At 40.6% G+C, this 16,330-nt stretch overlaps 1 protein-coding gene across 3 annotated transcripts in view; it reads right to left on the reverse strand.

Moving 5' to 3' along the window:
- skila (SKI-like proto-oncogene a) overlaps positions 1-16,330 on the reverse strand; it is a 43,942-nt gene that overhangs the window by 11,353 nt on the left and 16,259 nt on the right. For 2 of the 3 annotated variants that reach the window (XM_077523076.1, XM_077523077.1), the window contains exons 3-4: positions 1,192-1,296; positions 625-710 (exon numbers count right to left, since the gene is read on the reverse strand). In XM_077523076.1, the coding sequence (XP_077379202.1) occupies positions 625-710; positions 1,192-1,296 (191 nt within the window). The remainder of the gene's footprint in view (positions 1-624; positions 711-1,191; positions 1,297-16,330) is intronic. The other variant, XM_077523078.1, reaches the window with a different exon arrangement.

Consider the following 16,330-nt stretch of genomic DNA (forward strand, 5'->3'; position numbering starts at 1 on the left):
GTGTAACCATGTAACACAATTTTGTTGAATTTAATATAGGCGCAAGCAGACAGATTCTGAGCTCCACTGATGTGGGTGGTGGATGTTATTGTATTTCATTCATAAATATGACAACAGCGTGGGACAATCACTCTGAAATTCTTAATTATTGCAAAAATCAATTCATTTAATGAATTATTATTCGGAGCACAATCAGGGGTAGAAGGAGATCGATTTCCAAGTGCCCACTTCACAGCGACCAAGATCTTTTTGCAGTTCTTTTTAAAAGTACTTTGCGTACGCAGATCTCCTGCATCTACCTGCCTCATAGACCGCACACCTCTCTGAGCTGAAATGAAAGGGAATGACCGCATCCATTGAATAACGCATAAGTCGGCTGTGTTCACTCCCACAACGGCGCAAATCCCCTTCTACCTTATCAAAACATCACAAAAAAACGAAAACTCCAGCTATGTGTCCAGCTAGAAAGTGCTTTGGTCTAGACATAAGTCTAGCACTTGATCTGATGCCACAATTGTGCATCATTCACTTTAGTGGACAGCTATTTAAAAACTGTACAGACAGAAAAAAAATGTGTTGTTTAAAGGGGTTCCAAATATGCAGTGCTTTTCTAGGTTGTAGTACCTGGGGTGGACCAGGGTGGGGTGTCCCGGCTCCTCCTTGATGTCCGGGAAAAGCTGATTGTACACCATGGTCGGAGACATCTTACCCTGTAGTAAAAACAAACAAACAAAAACCAAACAGTTTTGAATAGAAGAATGATTAGAAAAGGTAATTAGATGCATCTAAGCGCTACATGGAGACTTGAAGCAGGAAATGGGCTGCACTGTCAGGATGGAAATCTAATAGAGCTAATATATGCTGCCAGGCGACATGGATGAGGGATCACCTGCAGAACAATGAGCAACTGTGCGCACGTGTGTATGTGCGCATGAAAATGCGATAATCATGATAAAGTGCTTAGAAGAGCGTCTCTGCAGCTGTGTTATTGTGTGTGTATGCTTCCCGACAAATTGCACAGAGGAGGCACATGCCATCAGCAAATGACTGGCTTGTGTGAGTGTGTGCGTGGTGGTTGCCCCAGTGAGCTGACCCACATGTACGGGAGGGCGGCGGGAGCAACGGGAGGTGATGGGTGAGAGATGTGGAGGGGGAGGGGGAGGTGAAGGAGGGGGTAGTCCAGCGACTGACCTTCCTTGTGGGCTCGGCTTCAGCCAGCTTGCCGCTGGGGGAGCAAAGGTCCCCAGAGGATTTGCGCGCTTGGTTCTCCTGGTCTTCATCCGCTGCAGCTGCCTTCTGGAAGAAGAGAGGGCATTTCAAGGTTAAACAAGATGGCAGTGGAATCCTGAAGTCAATTTTCATATCAATTAATAGAAAAACTATATAAAAAAAAACAAAAAAAACAAAAAACAAAAAAAACAGAAGAAGCTGTCAGTCACTATACAGTGAACAGCTAATGAAGCTCTGATCTTTTCATATGTTCCAAATTGGTGCATCTACTCAAAAGCTGATAATTAGGTCAGACTTTTCATCGCCACTTACAAATGCTGACCAGTGGTTGGCTGAGCATGGGAGGAGACACTCTGCAATGAATGATAAGATTTGCTCATATAGAAGAAAACTATGCTCATGGTAGTGCGTGAAACGAACAGAGGAAAAGTAGAAGGAGAAGATAGAGACAAACACCTTTGAAAATGTAGGGCAGAGGAACAAATGACATCCAGGAGATGGAAAATGGAGACAAATGTCATAAAAAAAAGTGAGGTGTACAGGAGTGAACGAGGCCGCCGAGGAAGCTCTATGAATAAAAGAGGAGCAAAGCCGAGCGGGCTGCCATTACGCGCTGGTGTGCGTGTGATTCATTGCTAGGCAGGCCACAACGCAGCTGGGAGTCTCTCAATTTGAGGATGCGCTATATATTATACACTATAGATGTATGTGCGTGTGTGGGATCGTTGTGATTCTTTATGTCAGCTTCTTAGCCTGTGAATCCTGTGTATGCTTAGTAAATACTAGCAGCGTCGCCTCTGTGCATGTGTGTTTGCAGCAAATACAGGACATGCTCAGCAAGAGGACTGTTGGAGTTGATGCTCAACTATCCATCTTATAATACAACTAAAATGAAATAAAATTACTGTGATTGGTTGGCAACCAGTTCAGGGTGTAACTCGCCTATTGCCCGAAGCCAGCTGGGATAGGCTCCAGCACCCTTGTGAAGACGTAGAGGTTAAGAAAATGGATTGATGGCTGAAAGGTCTACCAGTCAGGCAATAGAGAGAGAACATGAAATACTAATCAGCATAGCTGCACACTATTTATATTAATCATCTTGGTAAAATGAATTAGGGCCTGAGGACGAGCATATACTAAAAAACAAACTCCATCACTATTGAATGGCATAGTTTTGATATCTTGATATGTGTCAGTCACTGCCGCTGACAGCTACTCAAAAGCTGCTTTCTCCCTCATGCATGAGTCTTGGTATCAAAATTGCACATCAGTCACAATAATAGGCAGCTAATGTAAAGATGTTTTGTTTCTATATATGCACACGTTTCAATGAAAGGCAAACACACACAGTGAAGTATAATAAACAACCCAGCCATTGTCGCTAATATCTCAGAGTGCCACGAAATGAGTTTGACAAGTAGGTAGCAGCCACCTGACATCCGAGCTAATGGATAATCCGTCTTTGTTTGGCAGATTATGGCATCAGCACAGGGATTACTCATTCTCAAGTACTCCTTTAGTATTTTATTTTACTTTGGGTATTAGCACTAAATACAAATTGTGCCTCTCACAATTTGTGTAAAATGCTATTCAAAACCAAAATATTTGACTTCCTGCTCAATTTAAGTCATGGGTCCCCGCCCTGTGACATTTATTCGTCCAGTTTTGTGTCGATCGATAAAACTGGTGTCGTGAACAAACCCATTTCACTCCTTTTTCATGGAGGATCCACAAGAAGATCAAACTTCCACACCATGCATCACCCATTGGTGGGGTTAGCAAAAAAAAAAAAAAAAAAAGCAAACAAAAAATGTACCTGTAGATAAGAAAATGAAGTGTGCAGTCTGTCCCCAAAATGCATGTCAACAATGTATGAAGTGTGCCGGGTACAATCAGTGAATGGAGTGAGACGGCTTCTCAAAATATCCACACACTCCACTTTATTCTCACCCACTTCCTCTCTTTGAGGCAACCCGCATCTTCCTTGACAATCACGCCATGTTTTGTGGTTCAATAAAAGCAATACAGTGCGATATACGTCAGATATACGGCATGTGAAGCCTCAAGATCCGATACAGAGTCACACTCACAGTTTCTCAGAGTGCAGCGCTAGATGGATGGGCAGGGCTCCATTGCTCAGTGTGCATGTGTGAGTCCCAAACTGTCATTTTTTTCCTTGGTGGTCCTTTCCAGTACATGTCGTGCAGTGTGCTGTTATGATAGATATGTCCATAGAATTCTGTGTTGGTTGGTGGTGTTATGTGCTAATAATAAAAAAATAATAAAAATTCTGTAAGCACTGTCGACAAAGGAAAATGACCGTGTATTGGTAATGTGTGTGTTCTCAGGGATAGTGGTATATTTTACAAAGAGGCACATGAATGAGCGTGTGTTTGCCCATGTAACAGCCTGGAGGCATGTGCACAGCCAGGTGTGTGCGTGTGTACGTGTGATCCTACACTCTGTGTGTATGTGCAGAGCGAGGGGGCTCGTCTATTTATGTTGGCTCCTGATTGGCTGGATTCTTTTTTTTTTTTCTTCTGTACTGCAGCAGCAGAGAGGATGGGAGGGGGAGAGTGGGAGAAACTCCGACCAAGAGACTGACAGAAAGCGACGGTAAAGCCACTGCAGTGGTGCGTTGTAGAAGCAGGTTGGTGCGTGTGTATGTGTGTGTGTGCAACGGGAGGCGACAAAAACAAGAGAAGAAGAAGCGTAGATGTTAGCGGCAGGTTGCCCAGCAGTCGTTTCTCTGCTTGACCCTCATGACAGCTCACGTTGTGCTGATGAGACAGCTCATTAAAGTGCACACCTTTGTGTGTGTTTGTGTGTGTGCATGTGGTCTTTACGAGGATCCGTCACATGACATGTATGTGAAGGACACTGGGGCCCGGCTTCTAAGGACTGCTTGAAGGTGAAATCTGGCTGTTGAATGGTTGAAAGGGTACTGCTCATGGCACAACTGATTAAAAACATTTTTTCATTCTGGTGTGTTTTTGAAAGGTTTTGTTGAGGGGGAAAAAAAAGGTGCAGAAAAGCTGCAATATGTATGATTGACCATTAGTCGGCAAAGGCCATTACTTAGTGGCAGCCGTGATTGGTGTTTGACGTTTCTGGAAAAGACGACGAGGGCAAATTAACGACCATTTACATGACAAATAATTTACCATTTTTAATATTCTGAATTCCTGTTTTCACAGCCCTGATATTCTTCTTTTCACAGATATGTTGTTGAGACTAAATTAAGAGAACATAATTCATTTCGTCATTAAGGCGCGGCTCACATACAGTACAGAAAGGTAAATTCTCCCGTAAATGAAATGAAAGATGTAAAACAGCAAAATAGTTAGTGCATGCATGTTTGGGTTCCACTGTGTTATGATGGCAAGTCACAATGCACTATAGTTTATCGCTCACCTATATTAACGCAGTAGTAAATTCATATTAATCTCTGTGTTGAGTGACTCGGCATCAGCTGAGACATCACCCAACAGGCCAGGCCATTTCATGTCACACACATTCAGTCACCAAAAGGCACAGATACTACAGTGCAGTGCTGTAGAATGTGACAATACTGATGCTAAGTGGGCAAATATATTACCTCATATGCATATATTTTGGGATTATATGCATGTGGCTCTTTAATTTATGTAAGTGATCAAATAAATACTAGGTTCTCTACTTTGTAGGTTACGTCTATCGTGGAGTTGGTCTGGTTTGTAACCCCCATGATGAACGGGGGATTATTTTAGTTTAAATTGGTTCCTGCCACAGGGAGAAAAGTGGTTATGGCACATCACAATGTGTACGTAACTATCCATCCATCCATTCATGCATCCATTTTCTTGACCGCTTATTCCTCACAAGGGTCGCGGGGGTGCTGGAGCCTATCTCAGCTGGCTTGGGGCAGTAGGCAGGGTACACCTTGGACTGGTTGCCAGCCAATTGTAGTGTACATAACTAATGAAGGAAAATATATTGTGTCATGTCTGGGGTCACGCCAGGGTAAGTTTGAGTTCATGACCTGTTAAGTTTTGGTTCATGACCGTGAGGTCAAGTGTCTGTTTCGTACTGATGTAACGTGTCTGCTATAAACTGATGTAACCATCATCTGGTTTCAACTGCAAAGACGCTATGTGATGTCATGTGATGTCAGGACCTGTGTGATGTCAATCTTTACTCCTTTAGGTGATGTCTGGACCTATGTGATGTCAATCCTTAATCCTTTACTTAATGACAACCAATCAGGTTGATTCACTGTCTGTTGTAGAGTTCTGAGAAGTGTTTGTGTTTGCCGGATTATTGCTTTCTGTCCCTCTGTGCAACTCTCATTGTTTCTCGTCTAGTCAAGTTTGTTCTATGCCTCTCGATGTGAATAAATAGTTAAAACTTTATTTGTGTTTGCACTTTGGGATCCAACCTTCAGCACACGACATAGTGAAACCTATAGAAACAAAAAATTACTGTATCACCATTGTACAATGATAGTGACAAATGATGATACATCACAACATTAAGATTTTTTACAGCTCGTGTGTGTATGTGTGCATATATACACACACACACACACATATATATATATATATATATATATATATATATATATATATATATATATATATATATATATATATATACAGGTTGTAATCTGTTTCATGTTTGAACAGCATTGAAATAAAATATTAAGGCTTAATGTTCCATTAATATAACATTAGTTCATGCTTAATTAAGGTGTGAACCCTAAGACGTTTTGGTGAATATTTTCTATAAAAATTGGATGTATAAAAATCGATTCGGCCGCCTATTGAATCGATTCAAGAATTGTGCGATGTAATATCGCAATATATTGCCGAATCTATTTTTTAACACCCCTACTATATATATATATATATATATATATATATATATATATATATATATATATATATATATATATATATATATATATGAATGCAGACATTATCCAAATGTTTACCAATGTGATTGTCAGTGTGATGGTTAACATGCAGGAGACTATACATATTTGAATGTCTATATTTGCAGTAGAGATATTCATGTACATGTGCGCGCTTGGCTAATGGCTGCTCATGTGACTCCAGTTTACCTGCTAGTTGACGCTTAACACCCACTCTCCCGCAGACAAACGCACACGCACTGCTCTGCTCATTATTTCCGTAGGTTGGTGCTGGCTTAATGAGTGTGTTTGAACATCTCAACACAACTGTCTCGCTCGAGCCTCGCGTTGCCCATCACTCCCTCACTGACCCCACCATGTTTTTATTAACAAACAACATGTTGTGCTAATCGACCATAAAGGAGCACCTCTCTTATGTAGGCTGTTAAAACACACACACGCACCTACGGAGACATTCCCCCACCCCCCATGCCCTCCAACGCGCACACAAACACAAACACGTATGTCTCCACTCCAGCCCCTTGTGAGGCCAAACCTCGCCTTGTGACAATGCGGATTAGCATTCCGCACACTCGCTCGACTGAACTCTGCCCTGTTGTTCCTCATCACCAGCAGTCTGCTTGCCTGCTGCAGCAACCACACACACATGAAAACACGCACATACACGCGCACACACCCACTATGCAGCAGCGGCAGCAGCTCGATGAAACATACTGCCCTAGACAGACTCGGCCATGTGAACGTTCACAGTGACCCATTTCCGCAGCCTCGGCGTATTCCCCAGACCATTAGCACACGTGACGCTTCCGCAACAGACAACTTTACTGGAGCAGAAATATGTTTGTGCAGTGTGTAGGCTGTTAAATACTACAACAGCTACAACAAACACAACCACAGAGTCTGGCGAGCGGCTTTCAAGTTCAGGGTAAACAGATAACATTGCGCTATCCGGGACCCCCCTGCGTGATGCAGCTCGGCCAGTCAGTTTGTTGCTGTTTGTTATTTCATTTGCAAGTGGGGGGGGGGGGGTGTGTTTGGGGGATGCCACAGTAACCTGCTGCTTTGACCGAGCTCATATCTTATCTTGGTTACAATAAAAAGCGCGAACCTTCAGTTTGAACTTTCATCTCAGAGGCCTCACACACACATACCGTACGTCTTGAGTTGTTTACCTATGAAGGTTTCCTGGAAATGACCATAGAATGGCCATGTCACACCAAAATTGCAGACTTCCTGTCATGGATGTCACAATATTCACAATTTTGCAGTAGTAAAACGTGGTCTTGTCTTGACATGAAAGAACGAGTCTTTATGTTTCAAATTTAGTTTAGTTTCAACAAGAAATGCACTGAACATTCACTGACTGACCCATGACTACGAAATGTTGCACTGAACATGTAAGTAACCCCACCAAAACAATATCCATAAATCATAACTACACATTTGATTTTTACCAAAAAGAACGTCTAAAATGCCAACGTGCTACCAAATGACCAAGAGGTATTTCCTGTGGCATTTCAAGCATGAGTTCTTCAGATTTTTAGTGGGTCACCTCATGACAGACACATCTACTAAATTTGATGATGGTCCGTGGCTTCGGGCTGAAATTTTTTAGTTTCATGACTAATAAGTACATTTCATGTTACGCAGTCAAACTCCAACACTGTCACCCATGGCGTCTCTCCCTCCTGCCCCTGAGAGCCCATTCATGTGCTTGGCATTCAAGAGGAGGTCAGTGCAGCAGACGTTTCTGTTTTTTATGTAAGCATCATGTCAGAAAGAGGAAGTCGACTTTATTTGGGTGCGCTTTTGCTGGAAGAGTCGCCCGCAGAGACGCGGTCACGCCCTGTCTGCTTCCACCACATCCTGCCGCAGTCTGTCGGGCTGTGTCAGACGCCAAGCTGTCGAAATACACACTTCCTGTCTTTGCTACTCGACAGCGTCACGCACGGAAGAAGCTTCTTTTCTTTTCAAACTGATCTACAAGCTATGTTGACACATCCTGTGATACACGTCCACTATTTTAAAAGTGTTTTTGACACACTGCACCAGTTAATCGTTACAGTGCTGATGCATGTTCAGGTGCCCACTGTTCTGCTTAAATCCTGCGGGTGTTGATTGTGCCAGTAGTATTTCTAACGGGTACCGAATATTATCTGTGCTGAAAACACAAAGAGGATATATTTTATATGTATATTGTATTGACCTAATAGTGCAATATTATTTTTGATAGCATTCCGCTTTTTGAGGACACAGTTTTTCAAAATTTCCATCCACTTTGACATTGGTGTACGGATGGTGTCCACAGTTACAATCGATTCTTTAACTTTGTCTGCTACTCATAGAACCCCTTCTTGGATTAGCTAACAAGTTTTAGCAACAACAAAAAAATATACACAACTACGCTCATAAGGGCTGATATTCCTACGTGTGTGTCAAGTGGGCTTGTTAAATAAAAAATAAAAAAAAGTTTCAAAAACTTGATCAAATCAACCATTATTCATGAGCAACTGTTTTCTTGTGAATTTGTCAGTTACGAGGGATTGCAAAAGTGCCAAAAATTGCATGCATATATATATATATATATATATATATATATATATATATATATATATATATATATATATATATATATATATATATATATATATATATATATATATATTAGGGGTGTTAAAAAAAAACGATTCGGCGATATATTGCGATACTACATCGCACGATTCTCGAATCGATTCAATAATCGGCAGAATCGATTTTTTTTTTTTTTAAGGATTCACACCTTGAGCATGGAAGAATGTTATATGAACGGAACATTAAGCCTTAATATTTTATTTTAATGCTGTTCAAACATGAAACAGATTACAACCTCTATAAGACTGAAATTTCACATAAATAAATAATACATTTTCATATAAATCTTACACTCTACAAGCTTACTGATTAGTATTTTCTAAATTTGAATGAAAAAAAATCGCAACAATCGACTTATAAATTCGTATCGGGATTAATCGGTATCGAATCGAATCGTGACCTGTGAATCGTGATACAAATCGAATCGTCAGGTACTAGGCAATTCACACCCCTAATATATATATATATATATATATATATATATATATATATATATATATATATATATATATGCAATTAGGCTCCTTGTCACATTGCTAATCTAAGGATTCCTTGCAAATGCCGGTCGTATCAGTTTATCGTTCCCAACACTAGTGACGATCTGACACATAAACCTCCCATCTGTCTGCTTTATAAATGATGATTCCACTTGCCCCTCCCACAGTCTCCACACACACACCCACAAGCACAGACACACAAGAGGTCTTAATCCAATAAAGCCATTTATCCATGGACTGGTAGCGGCACTTTGTTTCAGCAACCAAATCAATAAGAGAGTGTGAGCTTGTAATAAAGTGCGGCATTTAAAGGAATACGATTTTTTGGCGGGAAAGGTAAGATGTTGAAGGGACTTCATTAGCGTATCAAATGGGAATTCTATATCACCTAATACCTCAACCTTCTGCTGTACCTGAAAATTGAGAAGAAGTAATGTTGAAGGGAGCAAAAATAAATAAATAGATGTGTGCGTGTGTTACACGTAAGGGGAAATGTCTGAACAGGTGGACAAACAGGAAACAAATGGAGACAGCAGACAGGTGAGACTGATGTCATGCGACCTGATGTCTGTGCCTCCACCGCCTCTACCCACACATGCGTACGCACACACAGATAAGGAGTGTTTCATTCCCGCCCGATTAGCTTTGGCTTCAGGCCCGCTGGCATATTTCTGCGCCACATGGGCGCTGTCTAGACCAGGGAAGGGAAATTCTAAAAACAAATGAAAGCTAACAACAGCCTTGAACTAAAATGGCTGACTTCCTGTGTCTTTTCCGGCATGAGTTCTTGAGACTTTTTTTGTGCGTAGCCTCAAGACAGACATGTCTACCACATTGCATATAGATAAGTGAAACTGGCTTTGGGGTTTGAATTTTGAAACCATTCAGAGGGATGTTACCAAATGAAAATATTCATCAAAATGACACTAAAATGGTCACCAAACAAAAATAGTAGTCTCTTGGCACTTAGAGTGTCTATCCATGATTGACATAACAAATTTAAATGTTTTCAAGTGAAACTGGCTTTGAGGGATGAATTTTCAAAACATTATGGGCAATGCTACTGTTTCTAAATGAAAATGACACCTAAATGGCTGATTCAACTATAATGGCAGACCTCCTTTCTCTTTTTTCAGCATGGGTTTGTGATCAAAGAGATGCCTATGAAAGTACACTTCGCCAAGTAAATGTGGCTTCAGGGGCTGGATTTTCAAAACACACCAGACGATGCTACCAAATGTTAGCTTGTGCTAAAATGACCCGAAAATGGACGCTTCAAACCAAATATCCTACTTCTTGTGTTTTTTCAGTCCAGGGTTCTTGAGACTTTTATATTGTTCTACTCATGATGGTCATGCCGACCAAATTTGATGCTGCCAAGTCAAAATGGCTCTGGGTGCAGCATAAAAAAAATAAAAAAAATCCTGGGGAAGAAAGCCTTTGCATTTAACGCAAAAATAATAATAATGTTTTGTAATTCTAATTGTTGCATCACAGTTTTTATAAATTTAGTATTGCCTTTGAAAGAATTGATAGAATACCACCCGCACATACACTCCTGCCAGACATTTTTACAACCCAACCTCGTGCAGCCTTGCCATAATGTGCGGGTTAAAGTGCCGTAGTTATAAACGTAAGAGTGTGCGATGTCTTGCTACTCTTCGTTTTACTGCAGCACTTTGGTTTTTATTTTCCTATGATCCGTCACATAAAAAAATAATGCCTCGATCAATCTTTCTATTCATCTCCCAACCTCCTCTTTTTTTTTTTTTTTCCTCACAGTCAAATCCTTGGCGACGGGTGCAGGCTCACGTCGGTGGGAGTCGTAATGACGATAGCTCATGAATGTGAAACTGCCTGTGAATACACTTTTCAGGCTGAACACATACAAATGATACGCAGTAAGTGAGGGTGTATGTCGGTTACATTGTTGAACGACGTCGACAAAAGAGGCCTGTTTTTTTTCCTTTCCATATTCCGACTATTCTTGTATTTTTTTTAATTGCAGTAACACAAAATTATGCTAATTGACTTTTTCTTTTTAATATAATATGAATTTATTCTTGAAAAAAAAAAGTTTTTGTTGTAATTACACAACTGCTTCTCCCCATTAGGGTTGTGGGCCTGCTGAAGCCTATCCCAGCTGAGCTAAGTGGGCACGAGGCGGGGTATACCCTGGAATGGTCGCCAGCCAATCGCAGGGCACATATAGACAAACAACAATTCACATTCACATTCAGATCTTTTTCCTTAAAATGATGTGAATTCACATTCATAGTCAGATCTTTTTACTTAAAATATCATTTTGTTAAATGAAATTGTAACCTTTTTCTTGCAATTATGAATATCAAACTTTTATGCAATTAAGATTTTTTTTGCTAGTAACATAACTATTAAATTTTTCTTGTAATGTTGCCATTTTTTTTTCTTATGAAAATTCCGCTAAAATTATAAATTCTCTTGGAAAAGACTTTTTACATGTACTGTATTATTATGACTTTATTCTTGTAAAAGTGGCAACCTTACTTGTAATACTAGAACTTCACTCGACTCTTTAAATCATAACTTCACTCTTTACTCTCAAAGCGTTCACGCAAATAACGAACAACTTTGTTGTAAAGAAAATTTAGACTTAGATAAGTGATTCTTGAAATTCAAAGTTTTTTTTTTAATAGTATTTATTTAACTTAGTGTGGCCCTATATACAGAATGTGAAAGAAGGAAGGCACTGAAAGAAACCAGCCATTCACTTATTTCCTTATAAAATGACAAACAGGAAGCATTAGGTCATGTCTCACATTGCAGCTGCAGGATGATCTGACTTGGTCTTGACAATGAATTATGCCATTAACGCATTAACAACAATAATTAAAATGATGATAATGCCGACAGTATGCCCTAGTTAGGACGAGCGTCTAGACCACAACATGCATCAGGCAGTAATATTTGTCATTCCTGTGTGACTCCAACCAACACCACAAATTCTTTATTTATGCTCATGCTCACAACTGATTTATACCCATTTTAATCATAGCATTACTGCATTCCGACAAGTAGGTCATGCTATGTTTTCTGTCTGTCTATTTTTGTTTGTGTCCCAGTTTTATTGGACATTTTAACTAATTTTATTAACTTGATTTGTAATTGATCATTCGGAACTTTCTCAGTGTCCTTGCTTTGGAATTGACTGTGGATTAATCATGTCTTGAAGCAAGTTGAGTCAAAATTTGGCAAACTACTTGGCTACATTAGCATCCAAAAACAGCAGCAAATTAACCAGTTCAGAACACTCATCAATTTATTAATGCTAAGCATTGCTCGATCAACAACATGGTCAAATTTTGATATAAAAATGTCTTAATTTTACTAAAATAAAAAAAAAGTTGTGCAGGAAGTATCATAGTCATAATACTGACAAAAGTTGTCATTTCACCTAAATACAGTTGTAATATTATAATGTATAATGAGTGTTATGAGGTATCAAAAGTGTTCTAACCAGTTATTATTATGACTTATTATAAGGCAGGTGTCAGGCTGTTACAAATCAAACGACCACTTTATTCATGCAATAATCACCACTTCAGTCTCTTCACATCATTACTACAGTATATTTTCTTTTCGGCACACTGGCACATTTACAACACGGCAGTTAATCCCAGCCTTTGAGCGAGTGAAGGACATTAAATTAAATGATCGTATGCAGCTCAGCGTGTTTGCTCCACTTTCCTTCCCTTCGCTTCGCTTGAATCACCCCGCAGACAAGTTGCTGGGGACTCACCTGTTCACATTATAAACACTGTGCGCATTACAAACACACACATAATCACACAGTGGCACGTAAACAAGAGGAGAATGACGCAGTGGAAAGACATGCACACTTCATGAAAGAGGACGCGGCGAATGAGGCCAGTGGGCTCTTGTCTTGTCTATGACTGTACTCGTCATCTGGGCCAATGTGGACGTAAGAGTCTGGAGACTCTCACTGCCAGAGGACACTTGTGAACTCACGAGAATAGCAGCAAAAAAACTGAGAGAGGATGGAACAAGAGAGAGTCTGGAGAGTAGCAAGAGGGATAGAGAGTGAGAGAGTGAGAGAGCGACGTTGCTAAGCAGACGGCGAGCCAGCACAACCCTGTTTTCATGGCACAAAATGGAGACGCCCCCCACCTAAGCCCATCTATGGTGTGTACCGTATTTTTCGGACTGTAAGTCACTCTGGAGTATAAGTTGCACCAGTCAAAAAATGTATCATGTATACATAAATGTAACATCTGCAGCCCCTTCTCAAGGTTTTTTTTTTTTTCCCTGATGTTTTTTTTTCTTTTTGAGTTTTTCCTTGACCTTTTGTGGTTCGATCATTGGATGTTGTTGGTATTTGTCAACCGTGAGCATGTAAAGCCCTGTAGAGATTCTTGCGTGAACAAGGGATATATAAATAAACGTGACTCGACTTGACTATCATGAACATGTAAGTCACTTGGGAAGTCTAAATCGCATTTTTGGGGGAAATTTAATTTAGACAACAGAAAAAGAGAGACCAAGAACAGTAGAGGTCAGACTCACACCCAAGATCCCCATTCCCTAATCGCGCTGACGGTAGCGAAGGAGTTCCAGTTGGACTTGAAACTTTTGCTTTTAACTATGAAAAAGTTTTTCTTTTTTAAAATAGCGTAGCTTAACTACAATCCAGCATCGCATTGTGGCCAAAAGGTAGAATCCTGGGCGCTTACTGCGTCTTTGGGTGTTGTAAACAGAAAATCCTTGCTCTGGCAGATACTGCATGCTAGGGAAGGTGCCGGTAATGCACCGAAAGTATTTGCCAACCACCAAAAGAAAGGGCAGAAAAGTAGAAGAAATGGTCAGGTTGATGAATCCAGGTACAGAAAGTAAAAACCCTTAAACAATTTGACTTTAGCCACAAGTGCTTCGAGTCAACAGGTGGAGACAAGCTCATTTCCTTGCCATGCGAGTACCATGTGGGTAAAGTCAATCTGTGGCAGGGTTTTTACTTGCTGAACCTCGATTCCCCAACCCTGGAAATATTAGAATAAGTAGTCATAGCAACTAATTGTTGTATGAAAAAATATAGAACACTACATTTGATTGATTTAATGGGGGGCATGGATGTAAGAACATAGAACACGTTTTCTTTTTTTATTTAAACGTCTTTGTTGAATGTTGAATTGAAAATGACAAGTAACCCCCCAACCGACCTTCCCCTCCATAGACTGACTGCTACGTTTGCTTCCTGGTACAACAATGTCAAATGTATGTTCTTCCATGACGTTAGTGTTTGACGTCAAATAATACTGCATTGGTAATGTTGGAAAAAAATTTGATGTGAGGGGAAATAAATGCATCAGAGACACCCAGAGAGAGACAGAGAGAGAGAGAGAGAGACAGAGTAGCCTCTCATCCATATTACATGCAGTGCTTGTTTGAAGCCACCACTGCTCCTCTCTCTTTTCTATGGCCAGCTTGGCTTTGCTCTACCCCACCCCCCAACACACACACACGGCAACCCACCCCAGACCACCCAGCACCCCTCAGGCAGGCCTGTCTCTCTGTCACACTAACACGCACGCACAGCTCCACTGCCGCAAATCCATCTCTTTCTCCTTCTAAAAAGAGCTCAAGGACTAACTACAATCACTTCCTGTGTGCTCATTTCAGCTTGCCGAATAAGAAAAGTCCAATGGCACAATTGGAGAATTACCGTACTTCCGGATCTCAAAGTCCAAATTAAGTCGCAAAATTAAGAGAAAGACAAGAATAAAGTTACAATTTATGAAGCTAATTTATAAAGTTTAAATTTATGAAAAAACGGTGCTATTTTACAGAAATAGAATATTAAGAAGAAAAAGTGAACCTTTAAATTTTGTGAGAAATTATAAGAAAAAAAATGTAAATTTTACAAAAATAAATTTGTGAAATGGAAGTTTGGCAAATCTCGCTGCGGATGTTCTGAACTCCTGTTTCACTCCCAGTCACTTTTATGCACATGTTGAGTCTTGTTGACTATAAATGATTGACTAAATGATTTGTAAATGTGTCCCGGAGCTGCTTGTAAACATTCGCCTCTTTAAACATTGAACGCAACAGTCGGTGTCTGCGTGTCTGAGTCACTTGCTAAAATGTCATCAGGGTTGAGTCATCGGAGTCAACACACCTGGGCGGAAGATCAAAAATGCACGAGAGTGGGGATAATGATCAATCTTTGTCCCCGTCTGTGCTGCGATGAGTGGAAGACGAGACCACAAAGTGACAGGAAGTGAATGCTCATGAGTCGTGTTCCTGTCAGCTTTTTTTTTTTTTTTTTTTTAAATGGTGTGGTGCTGCGGGGCGTGTCTACACACTGCTTATCTTTTTGTGTGTTTGTGTGCATGTAGGTGTGTGTGTGTGTGTGTGTCCTTAATGAGAGACGTTATCACGCTGAGGTCAGCGTCTGGCCTTGTGTCCTTTTTACCGCCGATGACGAAGCAGCCGGGACAGGGAAGTGATTCATCTCAATGGATTTGACGGCCGTGACAAAACGGAAAATGTCTGACATTACGAATTGCGCTTATCACAGCGGGCTGCTTAAAATGGCCGTTGCAGAGGGGTGACGTCCCAAAGTACTGAAAGTTGACTACAGGAGAAACTTTACATAGGACTTCAAGCATTAGAGGCATAACAGTGAGGGTGGTGCCCATGTGGCTAACCCCACTGAGATAGTAAGAAACATTGTGACAACTGTGTGACAATTGCTTTCAACACAAAATGGGGCATGGGCAGTGATTGTCATGTGTTTAAAACATGTAATTCTCCCACAGTAAGGGATGAGTTGATTAGTCCACTTTACTCCTCCGCATCATCGTTTAACACTTCAAGATGCTGGTCGCGTTTTCGGCATCCTAGTTATCCAATCAGCCGATTTACTGATAACTTCCAACTTGTTCATCCGCTGATGTTGATCGACTATAATGCTCTGTGGAGTAGCAAATGTCCGGCCAAAACAGGAGACAGTCGACATGCCTCTGTGGGGTTCAGAGACTACGAAAATAAGCTTGTGGTGGATGAG

Source organism: Festucalex cinctus, chromosome 1 (genome assembly GCF_051991245.1).
Source record: "Festucalex cinctus isolate MCC-2025b chromosome 1, RoL_Fcin_1.0, whole genome shotgun sequence".
Taxonomy (NCBI): Eukaryota; Metazoa; Chordata; class Actinopteri; order Syngnathiformes; family Syngnathidae; genus Festucalex; species Festucalex cinctus.